Source organism: Artemia sp. Qi Xiang Cuo, chromosome 21 (assembly GCF_049724085.1).
Source record: "Artemia sp. Qi Xiang Cuo chromosome 21, ASM4972408v1, whole genome shotgun sequence".
Taxonomy (NCBI): domain Eukaryota; kingdom Metazoa; phylum Arthropoda; class Branchiopoda; order Anostraca; family Artemiidae; genus Artemia; species Artemia sp. Qi Xiang Cuo.
Window position 1 is genome coordinate 31,025,929 of NC_142814.1, and position 15,403 is coordinate 31,041,331.

Here is a 15,403-nt window from a genome sequence, read left to right on the forward strand (position 1 = left end):
TCTTCTCATAACATAATTTGTCCTTTAAAAACAATTTGGATTTTTTTACTGGTCTTATCTCTTGTCAAATTCTTTCCCTAATTAATAGTTTAAATGGCTTATCGACACACTCTTCTACCCCATGGCATTTGCATGCTACCCTTAAAGGGGTTATGATAAGCAAAGTTGTGACATCACAAACGGGTTTCATAAGCAGGTCAGCTATATAGTAAGTAAGTTTAAAAAGATGAATGTTAAATGAAAATAGGATTTTGGAATATATTTTAATGAACAAGGTTAAAAGCTGAAGTTGTGTAAGGTAAGCAGTGATTTATAATTATGATAGTAATATAGGATGAAATGTGAGCTAAAACAACTAGTAATGTGCTGTAATTTACCATTATATAGAGGGGGGATGAGTGGAGGTAGGTACTTCAAAGTACCTTCCCGGGACATACCTTAGCATGTACATCCATCCCTGAAAGTTTCATTTTCCTAACCCAACCCCTTTCCAAGATAGCCAAAAGTAAATAAAGTAGAATTTTATCTGGGTAAAATTCTACTTTAGTTACTTTAAATCAGAAATAAAATTTGCACTAACCCCCCCCCCCTAATGTGCAAATATGTACCCTGAATTAGCATATATAGGGGTGGGGGCAAAATTCATTTCCAACAAAAATGATTATTATATTTGGAGAGAGCATAAAACAAGGCATTGAGTGGTATATTCACTTTATTCTTAAGTCAATAATATAATTTGGTAAAAATTTACCCAAAGGATTTCCAACCCAGCATGCCAAATAGTTAGCAAGGATGGCTGAAAATTCTGTTACTTAACCTTTATTATGGGACAAAAGATGGTGTACTTTTTTTCTATTTTCTCTAGTTGAAAATAATGCTCCAAAACTTCAAAAAAAATCTAAGATTTTCATGAAATTCAACCAAAAGTTTTTTTGGGGAACAAGGGGTCCCTGAAAATGGCACCTTTTGGCACAAAAGAAAGGTATTTTTTTTACTTCCTTTTACATTCTTTTTATTTCAGCAGCAAATATCACGTATGTCTTCTTTCCTAATTAGCTGTAATCAAAATCTTTTTCTTTTCCTTCTGGGGCTAAAGGCTTAGACAATAGTTGCAAGATGAGGATTACATCTCATTCAAAGACCCTATGTTACTTGCCTCCAACCAAATGTGTGAAGTTCCTCCCTATTTTCCCCTTGGATAATTCCAGATCTTCATTAAGAGGGAAATTGAAATTTCTACTCTCCTTTTTAAGTTAGAGGCAATTGTATAGCATTACCTATAGTAAAGACCCCTAAGGGTTCAATGTATTTGTATTTATTCATTTATTTTATCCCAGAGGCACTTCATGTGTAAGGGATGGTTGAATAAACTTTGGAGGGGGATCAGTCAGTCAGAAATTGAAAGTTCCAGTCCTCTTTCTTAAGATTTAGCCTGCTTTTCAAGCAATTGCCACTGAAGGATTTGTTACCAACTGCAGTGTCATTAAGAAATTCTTATTGTAGTTTATCAATCCTTGTGTTTCAGCAGTTGTTTTGAAAGAATCTTCACAAAAATATATAATTAGTTCTAATGGAGAGACAAAGGGAGGGTGGAGACAAAAATTTATATATAACCCTCAGGGTCATAACCAGGACTTTTGTTTGGGAGGGAGACACAAAAAATTTTATGAAACATATCAAAATGTGTTTTAACCAAAGTGATAAACTAGACTTAATTAAATTGTTGAGACTCTAGATGAAGGAGTTTTATCTTTGTTTCAGCCCAGGAAAATTAGAATCATTAAAATGTTTCATTAAAAGCTGAAAGTGATGCTTAAAAAGAAACTCTCAACTCGTCTTGTGGCTACAGGGCAATGCTAAAACACCAACTTTACCTTATACTTCCTAGGGAGTACCTTATTTTATCAATTTTACTTGCCAAGTTTTTATTTTATTATAACACTAAGTACAGCCACCCAAAAGTATCCCCATATCAATGCAGGATTGTTTCAACGCAGAGTTTAGCCATCTTGAAAACTTGGTGTTATCAAGAAAGTATCAAAACCAACAGGATGCATTAATTCCATAATCATTGTTGAGAAGCCTGGCAGCAGTCTCTGGTTGTTCCTTGAGCCCAGAAGCCTGACCAAGTACATCAAGAGACCATACCATCCAATGCCTACATTATAAGATATTGACATAAAATGTGCAAATTCCAAGAAATTTTCTAAGCTTGATGCACAACATGGATATTGGAGCATGGGACTCAATGATGAGTAAGCCAATTTAACTGCTTTTAACACACCATTTAAAAGGTTTTGCTTTAGGCAATATACCTTTGGCCTAAATTGCACCCAAGATGACTTCCAAAGAAAAAGGGAAGAAATATTCATTGAACTCATTGAGAAGGCAGGAATGGGCCTCGTTATTGATGAAAAAAAACTTTACAAGTTGCATGCAAACAAGGTGTTTGCATGCAACACAGGTGAGAAAAATGCATCTTGGGCAAGACAGAAATTCCATACTTTGGACACATATTGACTTCAGAAGGAAACAAACCAGACCCAAACAAAGTCGATGCTATTTGCAAAATGCCCAACCCTAAGGGAACAGAAGAGGTACAGTTGCTACTGGGTATTATTAAATATATTGGAAAATATATTCCAAACCTGTCAACCTTGAACCATCCCCACCTAACCCTTCTGAAAAAACACAGACCTGATGGCAGTTTCAAGTGGACATCAGAGCATGGCAGAACATTCATCAAGATCAAAGACACCATTTGTGGAATTTCAAATAGTTCAACCCACATTCTGAGGATGTTGTACTCAGAGCTGACACATCATAACATGGTCTTGGAGCTACATTGATATGCAACAGTGGAATCTGTGATTTTGCATCAAGATTGCTGTCATTAGCCGAAAAAAAATACTCACAAATTGAGGAAAAAGCACTTGTAATTGCATTTGCATGCAAACATTTCCACTAATGTGTATATGGGCAGCCAGTCAAAGTTTTCACTGATTGCAAACCACTTGAATCCATCCCATCTCAAGGCATTTCAGCTGCGCCTCCACGACTACAACGTCTGATGCTACAGATACAGCTGTACAATTTGTCAGTCATGCATGTTCTTGGAACAAGCATCCCTGTGGCAGAAGCTCTATCACGCCTCCCAGTCTCTGAGACAAATGCCAATTTTGAATGAGAAACAGAAATCTTTGTCCAAATGCTGTTCAAGAACATACTGATAAGCAGCAATCAACTGGCAGGCATAAAATCATCAATAGAATCTGACTCTGAACTATCTTCCCTAATCAGCATCATTACCACTGGATGGCCAGAAGCCAGATCTGACTGCTCTGAGGAAATTCAGAAATACTGCAACACCTGTCACAAACTATTAACAGCCAACAGTATCTTTCTAAAAGGAGAAAAAATCGCCATTCCCTTGACCATGTGCTGAGAGATCCTACAACAACTGCACTACTCATATATGGGAATGGAGAAAACAGAACAACAGGCCAGGTCAACTGTCTACTGGCCCAGTATCCACCAAAATATTGAAGAAACAGTTAGGCAGTGCATCACTTATGGCCACTTACAGATGCAACCTCAGAAGCATCCACTTGTAAACATGGATCTACCCAATTACCCCTTGGAACACCTCAGAGCTGACATTTTTTTTCATTCAAGGGGGAAGAAAATTTGATTGTAGTGGGCTATTTTAGCAGGTATTTCGAAGTCCACAGACTCACTAACATGACTTTGAAAGCAGTCATTCAAAAATTCAAGTCACATTTTGCACGTTTCAGCATTACTACTACTACTACTACTAACAACTCAACACAGCACCAAGCCGCCTGAGGCCAACACAGCTATGCACGCTCCGATGTTAATGACCAACAACAGCCCACAGTTTTCTTCAGCTGAGTTTAGTACATTTGGAAAAGAGTGGCGAATTATGCACATTACCTCCAGCCCCCACCACCCATAATCTAAGTGATTACTAGAAAAAACTGTACAAACAGCAAAACGAATTATTGAGCAGTTCTACCAGAGCAGAACAAAGCCGTATCTCGCGCTCCTGGAATATCAGAATATGCCAGATGATAACATGGCATCCTCTCATGAGCAGACAGTTGAGGTCCCTACTGCTAGCTCACCCAAATTTCTATAAACCAAATCTTGTCCCCCGAACAGAGTTTAAGGAAGCTAGATACCACTATCAGAATCTACCAAAAAAATTGACATTGGATGAAAAAATATGCACAGTTTACATCCTCATCAACCCGTTTGGATTAGGGTTGTTCCTGGAAAAGAATGGGAACCAGGAAAAGTTCTGTCAGCAGCTGATACCCCCAGATCAGATCAAGTCAAAACAGAAGTTGGGAATATGTACCAAAACAACATTAAAGATATTGTCCCGTGCTCCAAGCCTAATTCTGGATTTATGAAATAAACTTTTCCACGTTTTGACCCTGATTCTGAAATTCAAAAAAGAGAGATCTCTCCATTATTCGCGAGTCGGCGGGGTCGATCTCACAAACATTGCCTCTGCCTCAGAGCTAACAAACTACTGAACCCAAACTCCTGCCAAGCATCCACTAGGTGCCCCAGTTTCTTGGAACAGGACCCTCTACGGAAACTCGTTGCAGACCTGCTCGTGATTGAAAGCCACCTCAAAAGTTCTGAGATTACAAGCTCAACTTGTGAAGAAGGGAAATGCAGTGTTGGGACTTAGTTAAACATCCACCCCTACTTGTTACCTGCTCATTATCTGCTTGCTTATTGCATTGTGTTATATATATTGCTTTGCTTATTGGTTTATTTTATAAGTGTTTAGGTATCCTAAATAAAGAAAAATCAGAAGAATTGTTAAGCATCAATGATGCTGGAGACCTCATTTGACCATAATGAACAATCTTCTGCCAGATGCTCTGCAAATGGAAGCCACTGAGTTCACCATCTGCAACCAAGCTTTCTGAATCCCTTGAGAGGCTTCATATGACTTGACTTGGTTCCACCATTTTTTGTCTTTTGTCTTTGGCATCTCTTCCAGGAGCTAATAGGCTTTATTAGAAGTATTTGGATAGGTAAGTACTCTGGCTGTTTCTATAATAAACTGTTCAACCGTTTCAAACAATGTTCTCTAAAAGTGAGTACTGTAATGAAGTATATTCATGCTATGAGATCCCACGGGAGAAGCATTGTCAGCTGTGGGAGAATAAAAACCTATAGGGATTCATTCAGTAATGAAATAGTATTTCAATCAAGTGTGTTATTTGGTGACTAGGACCAGATCATGGTGGCAAGCTGTATTGTTCTAATATGTTTATATTTACCTTTTTACCTTCATCAGGTTGTCTTTCTTTGATTATTACCTATATTGTTGTCAGTCTATAATAAATTAGTGGCTGGTCTTTTAGCTTTTGTTGAGTAAATGTGGAACTTGGAGGGCTAGGTAACTGTTTGGCCGTCCCTGATCTGTTGGGGCCAGGATCCACTTTAATTTGGTATCCTTCAGAATTAAGGTAAGTGAGGAAAGAGTACGGGGTTGTAAAGTGGCAGTATTGAATCACATGCTGTTATCAAGGCCATGGGATTGAAGGGAATCATGGATATAGACTTAAAGGCCGTTACAGTACAACATCCCTCTGAATATTGAACATTTGAAATAAATTAACATGGAAGATGCAGTTGCATAGTTCTATTCTGAGAATTCTTCACAGACAGGTATGCTTAAACACCTTCTGTGTATTCTTATACTGTAACTTTACTGACCATATTTGTATTTATAGAGGAGAACACTTCAGACTAGTGCAATTTAATGAATTTTCATTCAGAAACTGACTTCATGGCGACTCCATAGGGGGTTTTAAAGGGAACCAAAGATTGTCTGTGCTTTCTTTATTCTCTGTAGGATATCAGGATCAGAAGATCCATCAGTACAAAGCTGGGAACCTAAGTATAACAAACAGCTGACTTTCTCTAGCTGAACTTGATGGATGTTTAGTAAGAATGGTTTTGTGTGGCTAATAGCCATAAATTTTCTTTTTTCTTTGCTGACTTTCAAGCCGATCAGGTCTTCCCAGGTGCTATATCATCAATCATGTTTTTATCTTCAGGGTCTAAGAGGAGGCCAATATCATATCTGTAATTGAGGTCAGTCATTGAAAGTCTACTGGATGATGAGGCAAAGAGCAAATATATTATCATTACAACTTCTACCTTGATAAAAATCTGCTGAATTCCCTTAAGTTCATTTTTCCCTTGCCTCTTTGAAGTGGTCCAAGAGTATAGTCCCAAATATATTGACTACAATATCTATAAAACTTATTCCATTGTAATTTGTGCATTTTGCTTTATCTCCTTTCTTATAAAAAAAGGAGGATAACTGATGTCTTCCAATCTTTTGAAAAATAATAAGTCCTGCAGACTTCTTTTAGAATGCCAAGGATCTGTTCATCAGTGACCTCAGAGTATTGTCTGTATAGTTCCATGGGGAGACCATCTTCACCCGGGGCTTTGCTTTTCTTCAGGGTCTTGATTTCTTTGAGTACTTCTGCTCTGGTTAGAGTATCCAGCTCAACATTATAGGGTTCTTTTAGGACAGTCAGAGGATAGCATAAAAAGATGACGATTGGAATTTATTAAGTAGGTTCTGAAAATGATCTTTCTGTCTCATAAAACACTGCTTCTGAGAGCCGAGGATTATTCCTGATCTGTTTTTGACTACTTCTGAGACAGCCGCTTTCTTACCAACGGAATCCTTTAGAATGTGGTAAAGCTTGTAGGTATCATAAGAACATGCTGTTTTCTCAAACCACAAGGTAGCATCTTCCCACATTTGGTGGCAGTCAAGACAAACTTAGCATTTGACCTGTCTTCATAGCTTTTTTGTGTCTTCTTTTGGGCCACATGTCTTTTGTCTTTGCTCACTGACAACTGACAGGACTCTAGCAGTAATTCAGTGCTATTATTTAATTTTTTCTCAGCCTGGATCTCATTGCCAGCCTCTGTCATTGCTTGTTTTTATGTCTCCCATCTCTTATCATGATCTAAGTTATTATCAGAATTGAGTGTGTCCAATGAGTTTCTCAGTTCCAAGTTGAGGGCCTGCCAAACTTTTTTATCGTGTCGGTTGCTAATTTTGAAGAAGGCCTATTTTTTCTCTGAGCTGGAAGATGTAGTAAAATTTTTGCACCAACAAGCCTTGATCAGACCCAAACTGCAAGCCTTTGTCTGTGCTGTTGTAAGAGCGTAAAGTCCTGTACAGAGTTTCTCCAGATGTGGCACACACTAATGAAGTGAATTTGGGCCTGAGTGACATCATCATTGAAATACCAAGTTAAAAGGTGCCTAGGCTTATGTTGAAATATGGTATTGTTGATGACAAGCGAATTCTTCAAGGCGCGTTTTACCAGCCTTTGCCAAATTTTTCAAAGACTTGTCTTGCAGTCTGGCCAGATTGGCCATGTCTTGTGTCAAAGTCCCCAACAAAACTAAATAATCACATGCAGCAACAGAAGGCCACAACTGCTGCTGCTTGCAATAGATATCATCCTTGGCTTTATCAGCTTTCCTGAATTATCTTCTACACAAGAGTAGAAAACACCGAACTGCTAAAGAAGGTGTGCAGGGGTTAGCAGCTGACTTACAGAAACTCTGGCTGTATTCCGTCAGGACCAGCAAATCCATTTGCTTTTAGATCTATAGTGGCTGATTCTATTTCTAATTATAGATGAGGTGGGCTAAAAGTTTTTTTGATATCTAGAGTGCATTCCACCTGTGAAGTTTATCTGGTTGCCTTGTTTGTTAAAGAGGCAGCATGCCTTGTTTGTCAAAGATGGGGCATGTCTTGAGATCCTTCTTTTAGCCAATTCCCTCTCTCTTCATTACATGGAATATGTTTTGCCTTTCTTGAAAACTATTTTGTACTGCTCACACATTTCCTTGATAAAGGCAAGATGAACACAGCACATAAATTTCCCTAAAGCCTGTATCACAGCATGTGTGTCTTGCTTGTTGGCGAGGCTGCGCTTTCCATTAGACAGTTGAATGATCTTGTCTGTGATCTATTGCTTTTGGTCAGCCATTTTGATACTTAGTGTGGAAAGAGTAGCATTGCTGACAGTCGATGTACGGCTAGTCACCATGTTGTCAATATAATTCTTAGACATCATTCATTCCTCAGATGTTCTTAGATTAGGTGAGTTAGTGTAGAGGTCGATGTGAGTTCTGACATTCTGTGGGGTAGGGCTTTAATCTAGGCTGTTTGGGTTAGACAGGGCTGCAATCTATGGTGTTTGGGTTGATTAGTGACTCTGGAGATCTAGTTGAAATTTGGGGAGGCTCCTATTCAGTTTTCAAACCATTTCAAGCCTACTTTGGACATTAGACATAAGATGCAAGTGTTCACTGTTGAAGTCACCACCAGCCACCAGGACAATGCTAATAATAGACAACTTCAAATTCTTAGACACAAGAATGTGGTGCATGAGATTTAGAGTTCTTCCGTCAGAGGAATTCCATGTAGTTACATTGGGGTTATGTCTTGAGTAGTGTGTACATGGCCAAATTTAACAATCAAGTCTATATGGCCTTTGTAATCGTTTCCAACAGTGGTATTAAAGTCCCCTATGACAAAGATCATTCCCTTTTAGGGGGGTATAACCGACTAGACCTTGAAGTTGGAGATAGAAAATTTTCAGACTCTGTTGTCTCTGCTAGAGTCCATAACATAAACGTGGATGTCTGAAGTGAGCCTTTCAGGGTCATCATAAGCCATTTATATATGAAGTTACAGTAATCAGAGATCTTCTAGTCTCTCTGGAAAGTAGAAAGCCAACTTCCTGCCAATGTTTTCCATCATTATGTTCAGAAGAATAAGGGGGACATCACCATGTTTCTCTTTGCCAGTTATTGGGTGGTTGGTTTGGGATAGATGAACAACATCCCAGCTGTACTGGTTTATCTCTCTCAGAAGTAAGTCCATGTTCCTTTGTTTGGTAAGGGTTCTGATATTGAGTATACCAACTGACAGGGTTGTTTTTGGAAACACAATGACCTGAAGGGTTGGAATTTTAAAAAAAAAAAAAAAACTGTAAAAAAAAAACCAGCAATTGAAACGTCGATATGACGCCCTATGCACCAACAATGGCTCTGGAAGATCTTTATCCTCTTTTTTTATCCATTTTACTATATAGCCCCTAAGGGAGAAACATCATAACAAGGACACTCCAGATGGGGTTGCGATGGCCCTATGAAAATAACCTAGTATTCTTAGAGCTTTCATGGGAGGTGGTCCAATCAGAAACTATAGATTCAGTGGGATAGAGGTGGAAACTAATGAATTTTCTTTACTGTCTTAGTTTTAGAAGGTTTGACCCTTAGATTTACAGGCCTTCACCACATTGCAAGATAGCATTATCTACTTTTCCCTTGAACAGCTCCATGCATAAGAACTATTGGCCGAAGCAATCCTACTGTGCTCGAATTAGCTTGAACTTACCCCGAGTATTTATTTGGGCACACACTGGATAGTCCAACCATTAAAACCTGATAATTTCGCTCAAATTGCCAAAATTATATAATTTTCAGTACCTATGACTTGAAGATTAGGTGAGATAATAGCATTAATAGGAATATTCAACAAAACAAACTTTTTAACAATCAAAATAGAAACAATCAAGATTTATTTTTTTAACTTCTAGCTTGTTGCAATGGAAATACTATCTAAAAGAAACCAAAGCCTGTGGCTAAGCTTGGTTCTCACATGTCAGGTGGCATTATTTGGCATTGTCTTTTTCTGCAGAGGATTTCTGCTGCAAAAAGTCTTGATTCCTGATACTAATAACTTATCTACAGATCATGGAAATCCAGTGTGGGATCAAGTCGTTTTGCTTATCATAGATGCCCTGAAGTATGATTTCATAAGCTCCATTGGTCTTACTGAAGTCTACACTTTCTCAAAACAGAAAACCAGCCATTCAAGATTTTATAAGGTAAGATTTTATTATCTTTGTTTCATATAATTGTCCTGTAATAGAAGTTATAAATATACTAAAAGCAGAGAGGACCTCTTAAGCAGAGAAATAAATTTTTATTTCTGTAGTTATGCCTTGGGTCATTTATTGGGGGGAAAAATACAGTTTGCAGACTATAAGTTACATCCAAAGCATTTAGATACAACCCACGATCTGAATCAATGATATTTGACCAAATTCAGATGACAACAACCAAACCAAAGAATCAAATTCAGATGACAACGATTTACTATTCATAAATGAAATAGTATACCATTCAAAATATTAGGATACTTGACTTTTGCTCAGTTTAAAATCTTACCATAGAACAATTGTGTGTTTGATATGAGTTGATGTTAACAATGCAAGTACTGAATTTTTTCTTTCACAAGTCTGTTGAAATTTATGTTTTCTTTTGAGGACAGGAAATTTTTTTTTGTCATTTTGTCTCTTAAAAAAGTAACATCAAACTTTAGCAAAATTAAAAATTGAAAAATCTAACCCAATATTGACTGTTTTTTTTTTAATCTGGAATTTTAGAATTCTTTTTTTTCAAATGAAAGTTAAAGGCAACGTTGAAACCAGACAAATGTAAATTTCCGTGCGTGAGGTGGGCTTGTGCCGCTTCTACTCTTGCCCTTTATGCTAAATTTTGAATCCTGTGTCTTATTTGCTGACTGCCTCTTAACAATTTTAAACATTAAATTGTACTATTGAAAGTAAATATGAATAAATAAGCGCCTTGATTCTAATCTAGCAAGGCAATTATTTCATCTAGCTGTCTGATGAAATAAATTTTACTTTCTATTGCATTGCTCTTGTGAATAACATTTATTCTTGAAATATCCTACTAAAAAAAAAAAACTCTAGTGTAAAGAGACAGGGTTGACAAATAGGAGCCCTTCATTTCTGTTTTCTGTTAGTGTTTAGTTTGGTTGTTGTTGTTTTCTTTCATTTAAGAAAACTGTTTTTGTATATTTACTTTGTGTTCTTTTCTAATATCATATTTGGGATAAATAAGTCTTAGATAAATGTCCCACCTCAAATCCCTGCTCTTTACACTAAAGTTTAACTTTTGTATCACTATGCCCTGAAGATAATGGCTCATTAACTTGTATTATCTTTATACAATACAATTAAAATATCTAAATATGGGATAAAAGGCTCCTTTACAGGGAGTTTGTATTTTTGGAACTGACATCTTATGCAACATTGAAAATTTGGCCCTAGAAATGCTGTCTTTGAGGGTTCAGTCACTCCCTATCCCAATAAAAAGATCAAATAAATCTCCTTTAGTAGCTGGGATGCATCTATGCAAGGCTTTATTGCTGTTAACATAACTGATTAAACAGTATTTACTATGTAAACACTCATTGACATGAACTGCATAAATTTTTACTGACAAATTACGCAATCAAGTGACAGTATCTCCTCCTTGTTATGTTTACTTATACCTAGCTCTGCCAAAGAATTAGCTTTGCCGTGAATGAATTAAATAACCTGAGAAGTGAGTGCAGTCTTTATAATGACTGGCAATGTAAAAAGTGTTCCTAGATTGCATTAGATAAATACAATATTATTAAATTGCCTTGTTTTTTGGGTCATTGCATTATGAAAACTGCCCTGAATATTCAAATTAACCACAAAATATCAATTTATGATTTGGGTTCATTAAAAAAATTCTGCATGAAGATGAGATCTGCTCTCCCTATAGAATTCATAGTGCATACATGGTCAAAACGTATTCTTCCTCAAGTTAAGTTATCCTCCATGTTCATCCAAAGGAGCTCTCACAAGAGTCGGAGGGTTTGACATTAAAAGTACTCTTTTTAAAACTTCGGGCACCCCCTTCCCATCCAAAAAATCAACTCACCTCTTCCTCCCCCAAATAGCGTGTGTGCAACTTTTAGAAAAACTGCTTTTATTATCTACATAATGGCCATTCATTTTTTTATGGACTGTATAAATGTTTAATTATTTGGGGATGAATGCGTCACTGCATACCAGTATAATTTCTGAAACTGAGAATATCTAAAAATCTCTATTCGACAACATTTTAGCTCTACCTGAGCCAAAATTTCTGCTTTGCACAAAATGGCACAAATCAGAGCTTTTCTTTGGCATGGTCCAAAATGGATAATCTATGCATTTAAATTCTGATAGTTCTTAACCCATTGGTCATGTCCGAATTTTTTATCTCTGGAGTATTCTTGTCTGGTGCATATGCTGACTACCCATATGACTCTTCTAGTTTCCAAGGTTAGCAGCCTATCATTAAATTCCGCTAAAACAAATCAGGGAAAAAGAAAGAAAGAAGGTAAGCTGAGTTAAGAATGACCAAAAAATCCTGTACTGTTAAGCAAAAATTAATCCCTCATTTATATCTTCACAATTTCATGTTTCATATCCTAAACTAAGTTATGCCTGTACACAGGATTGGTAGAGGTAAGCATCTTCCCACGATTTACCTTACATAGTTTTGCTTTAAAGTCTCGTTACGGAGTTTAAGATATCAATTCAACCGTAAAGAGCACATCATAAAAGCCATAGTTGCATGCTCATCCGATCATTAATCACACTTTCGATCAACCTTAGATACAATAAAAGAAAATTTAATTCAAACAGTGACAACGAAAGAGACAGGGAAAAAGCCTTGAGATTACATTTTTGAGTAATCGAACTCCAATTACAAAATAAAAATGGTAACAAGAAATTAGTTCCCATGCATATCCATTATGCAATAAAACGCAACTCAAATAAAACTAAGGATGTTTGAAGGGTTCTATTACAACTGAACGCTCTTGCAATTGAACCCCGTGCATCTGTACCTATGTAGCTGAACCCTTGTGCAGCTCAAACCCCGTTTTTAGTTTATGCTGCTTCAAGGCAAATCTATTTCTCCTTCGTCTAAGCAACAATAATTTGTTGTGTTCTCTGTCTTATTCGATCTACCTTAGATACAATACATGAAAATTTAATTTAAACAGTGACAACAAAAAAGAAAGGGAAAAAAGCCTCGAGATTACATTTTTGAGTAATCAAAACTCCAATTACAAAATAAAAATGGTAACAAGAAATGAGCTTCCGTGCATATCCATTATGCAATTAAACACAACTCAAACAAAACCAAGGATGTTGAAAGGGTTCTATTAAAACTGAACGCTTGTGTAATTGAACCCCGTGCCTCTGTACCCGTGTAACTGAACCCTTGTGCAGCTCAACCGCCGTTTTTAGTCTTTGCTGCTTCAACGCAAATCTATTCTTTCTCCGTCTAAACAACAACAATTTGTTGTTGTTGTCTGTCTTATATATCTGAAAAGTAGCGTTACTTTTCATGCCCAGAACCCACTTGAATTTCATGGTTGCAGGAATAGCTGCACCCTAGTACAGCGAAAACCACGGCCCGTAGTTGCCAAAACCTTAAAAACACGTAAAAAACGCTGTCTCGCGAGATAAATTTACTATTAATGCTGATTCAGGAATGACAGCTATTATTTAGATTTATCTTTGTAGCAAAAGTTCATTGCAGAAACAGATATATGGGAATCTTGAAAAAGAGATGGGAACGCTGATAAATCTCCTTTTTTCTGTTATATTGCTCCAGAACTAATAGTGCGCATCGTAGAACATGGTAGTAAGCTGTTTAAGGTCATATGAAAGCAAATGCTAGTATTTACGCCCTTTTTATAATTTTGTCATGGCAGCACCATCATAAAATGCCTTGCGGAACCACAATGCGACTTAAGTGTCAGTTCTGGAGTGTAAAAGCTTGAAACCATATAAGGTCTACCCTTGATTCTCCATGATTGAAAACCCTTAAAATTTTGTTTAAAATCCCCCTCTTAAATACTCCCCTTTGCGAGTGGAAAGTAAAAAAAAGAGTTATGAAAAACTACTAATTAAAAAATGTTCATTCAAATACAAAGTTGATTCGTTAATGATAGATACTATTTATTTTCATATTAACACCAAAATTAATTACGAAATATATTCTCGGGAATTCCGTAAAAGTGCTGACACTGGAGATATCAGAGATATCTTCGTTTCTTTCTTTGAACACAGGCTCAGTTAAATGGGGTTAAGTTGCACGATGGCTCAGTTGAACGAAGGCTCAGTTTAATGAGATTGAGCTACATGGGGATGAGTTAAACTGGGTATCAGTTAAATAGAGTTGAGTTGCACGGGGGTTCAATTGAATGAGGGTTCAGTTGAACGAGGGTAAATTAAATGGACTGAGTCGAACGGGGTTCAGTTGAAAGAGCATTGAGTTGCACGGGGGCTCAGTTAAACTATGGTTCAGTTAAATGAGGTTAAGTTGAACGGGGGCTGAGTTAAACGGGAGTTTAGTTACTTAAGGGTTTAGTTGCATGAAGGTTCAGTTACACGTATAGCTGTTAAAAGGGTACGGTAAACTAGGACAAAGACGATGCAAAATTTAGAGAAATAATATTAATAACAGGATCAAAAGGCATATACGGGCGGTAGACTATTGTAAATTATTTATGCTGTCAAAGAAAGATCTTTGAAGGGGGAGAGGGGGATAATTATCTTTGTTTAAGTTAACATCTTTGAAGTTTATGTACGAATATTAAAACTACAAACGTATAAGAAAGTTTTTTTAGAACATTTCGTATTTAGTTTGTAGCAGATCCACCGACCACCACATTACAAAGGTTGAAAAGTATGACTACTGGAACTTTGCCAACATTCATTGAGGCTGCACTTAATTTTGGCGGCTCTGAGATCAGTGAGGACAATATCATTGACCAATTGCTGAGACAAAAGAGTAACATTGTACAAATGGGAGATGACACTTGGGATTCCATATTTCCTGGGAGGTAATCTAGCCGTTTGAGAAATACTTAGGGTAGTACTCAAGGCCGTATCCAGGGGGGGGGGGTTACCTGGTTTTAGCCCCCCCCCCCCCGAAATTTTTGACTGAGTCAAAAATTAGTCGAAAATTAGTAAAAACTAGTAAAATTAGTCGAAAACCGAGTCGAAAATTAGTAACCCCCCCCCCCCCCCGAACAAAAATCCTGGATCCGCTCTTGGTAGTACTAGTACTAACGTGAAGGCTCAATACTAAAGTAAATAAGGTCTATTTTTTTTTCAAAGTGCTGACACTCCAGCATAGATGAAACGTTTAAATTATTCTTTGTATTCATTTCCTACTTTTGCATTTGCTAAGATGTCTTAGAGAAGTTGCTGTAGCGCTTGAAAATATCAAATTTCCTTAAGGAAAAATTATGATCCATATTCACTTAGCTTTATTTTGACATATTATTTTCAGTTCTCCTAGAACGTTATTATACTTTTCGCAAACATTTTCCTCGGGGCTACTTATGTGGAAGTTCTTTAAGGCTCTTTAATTGTCCTAAAGCTATCATGGCTTATTT

The 15,403-nt window shown here is 37.0% G+C and overlaps 1 protein-coding gene across 3 annotated transcripts in view; it reads left to right on the forward strand.

The window, feature by feature from the left end:
* LOC148939447 (GPI ethanolamine phosphate transferase 3, catalytic subunit-like) overlaps nt 1-15,403 on the forward strand; it is an 83,635-nt gene that overhangs the window by 13,240 nt on the left and 54,992 nt on the right. For all 3 annotated transcript variants that reach the window (XM_089106532.1, XM_089106533.1, XM_089106531.1), the window contains exons 2-3: nt 9,696-9,986; nt 14,646-14,845. In XM_089106532.1, coding sequence (XP_088962658.1) covers nt 9,705-9,986; nt 14,646-14,845 — 482 coding nt within the window. In that variant the 5' untranslated portion in view covers nt 9,696-9,704. The remainder of the gene's footprint in view (nt 1-9,695; nt 9,987-14,645; nt 14,846-15,403) is intronic.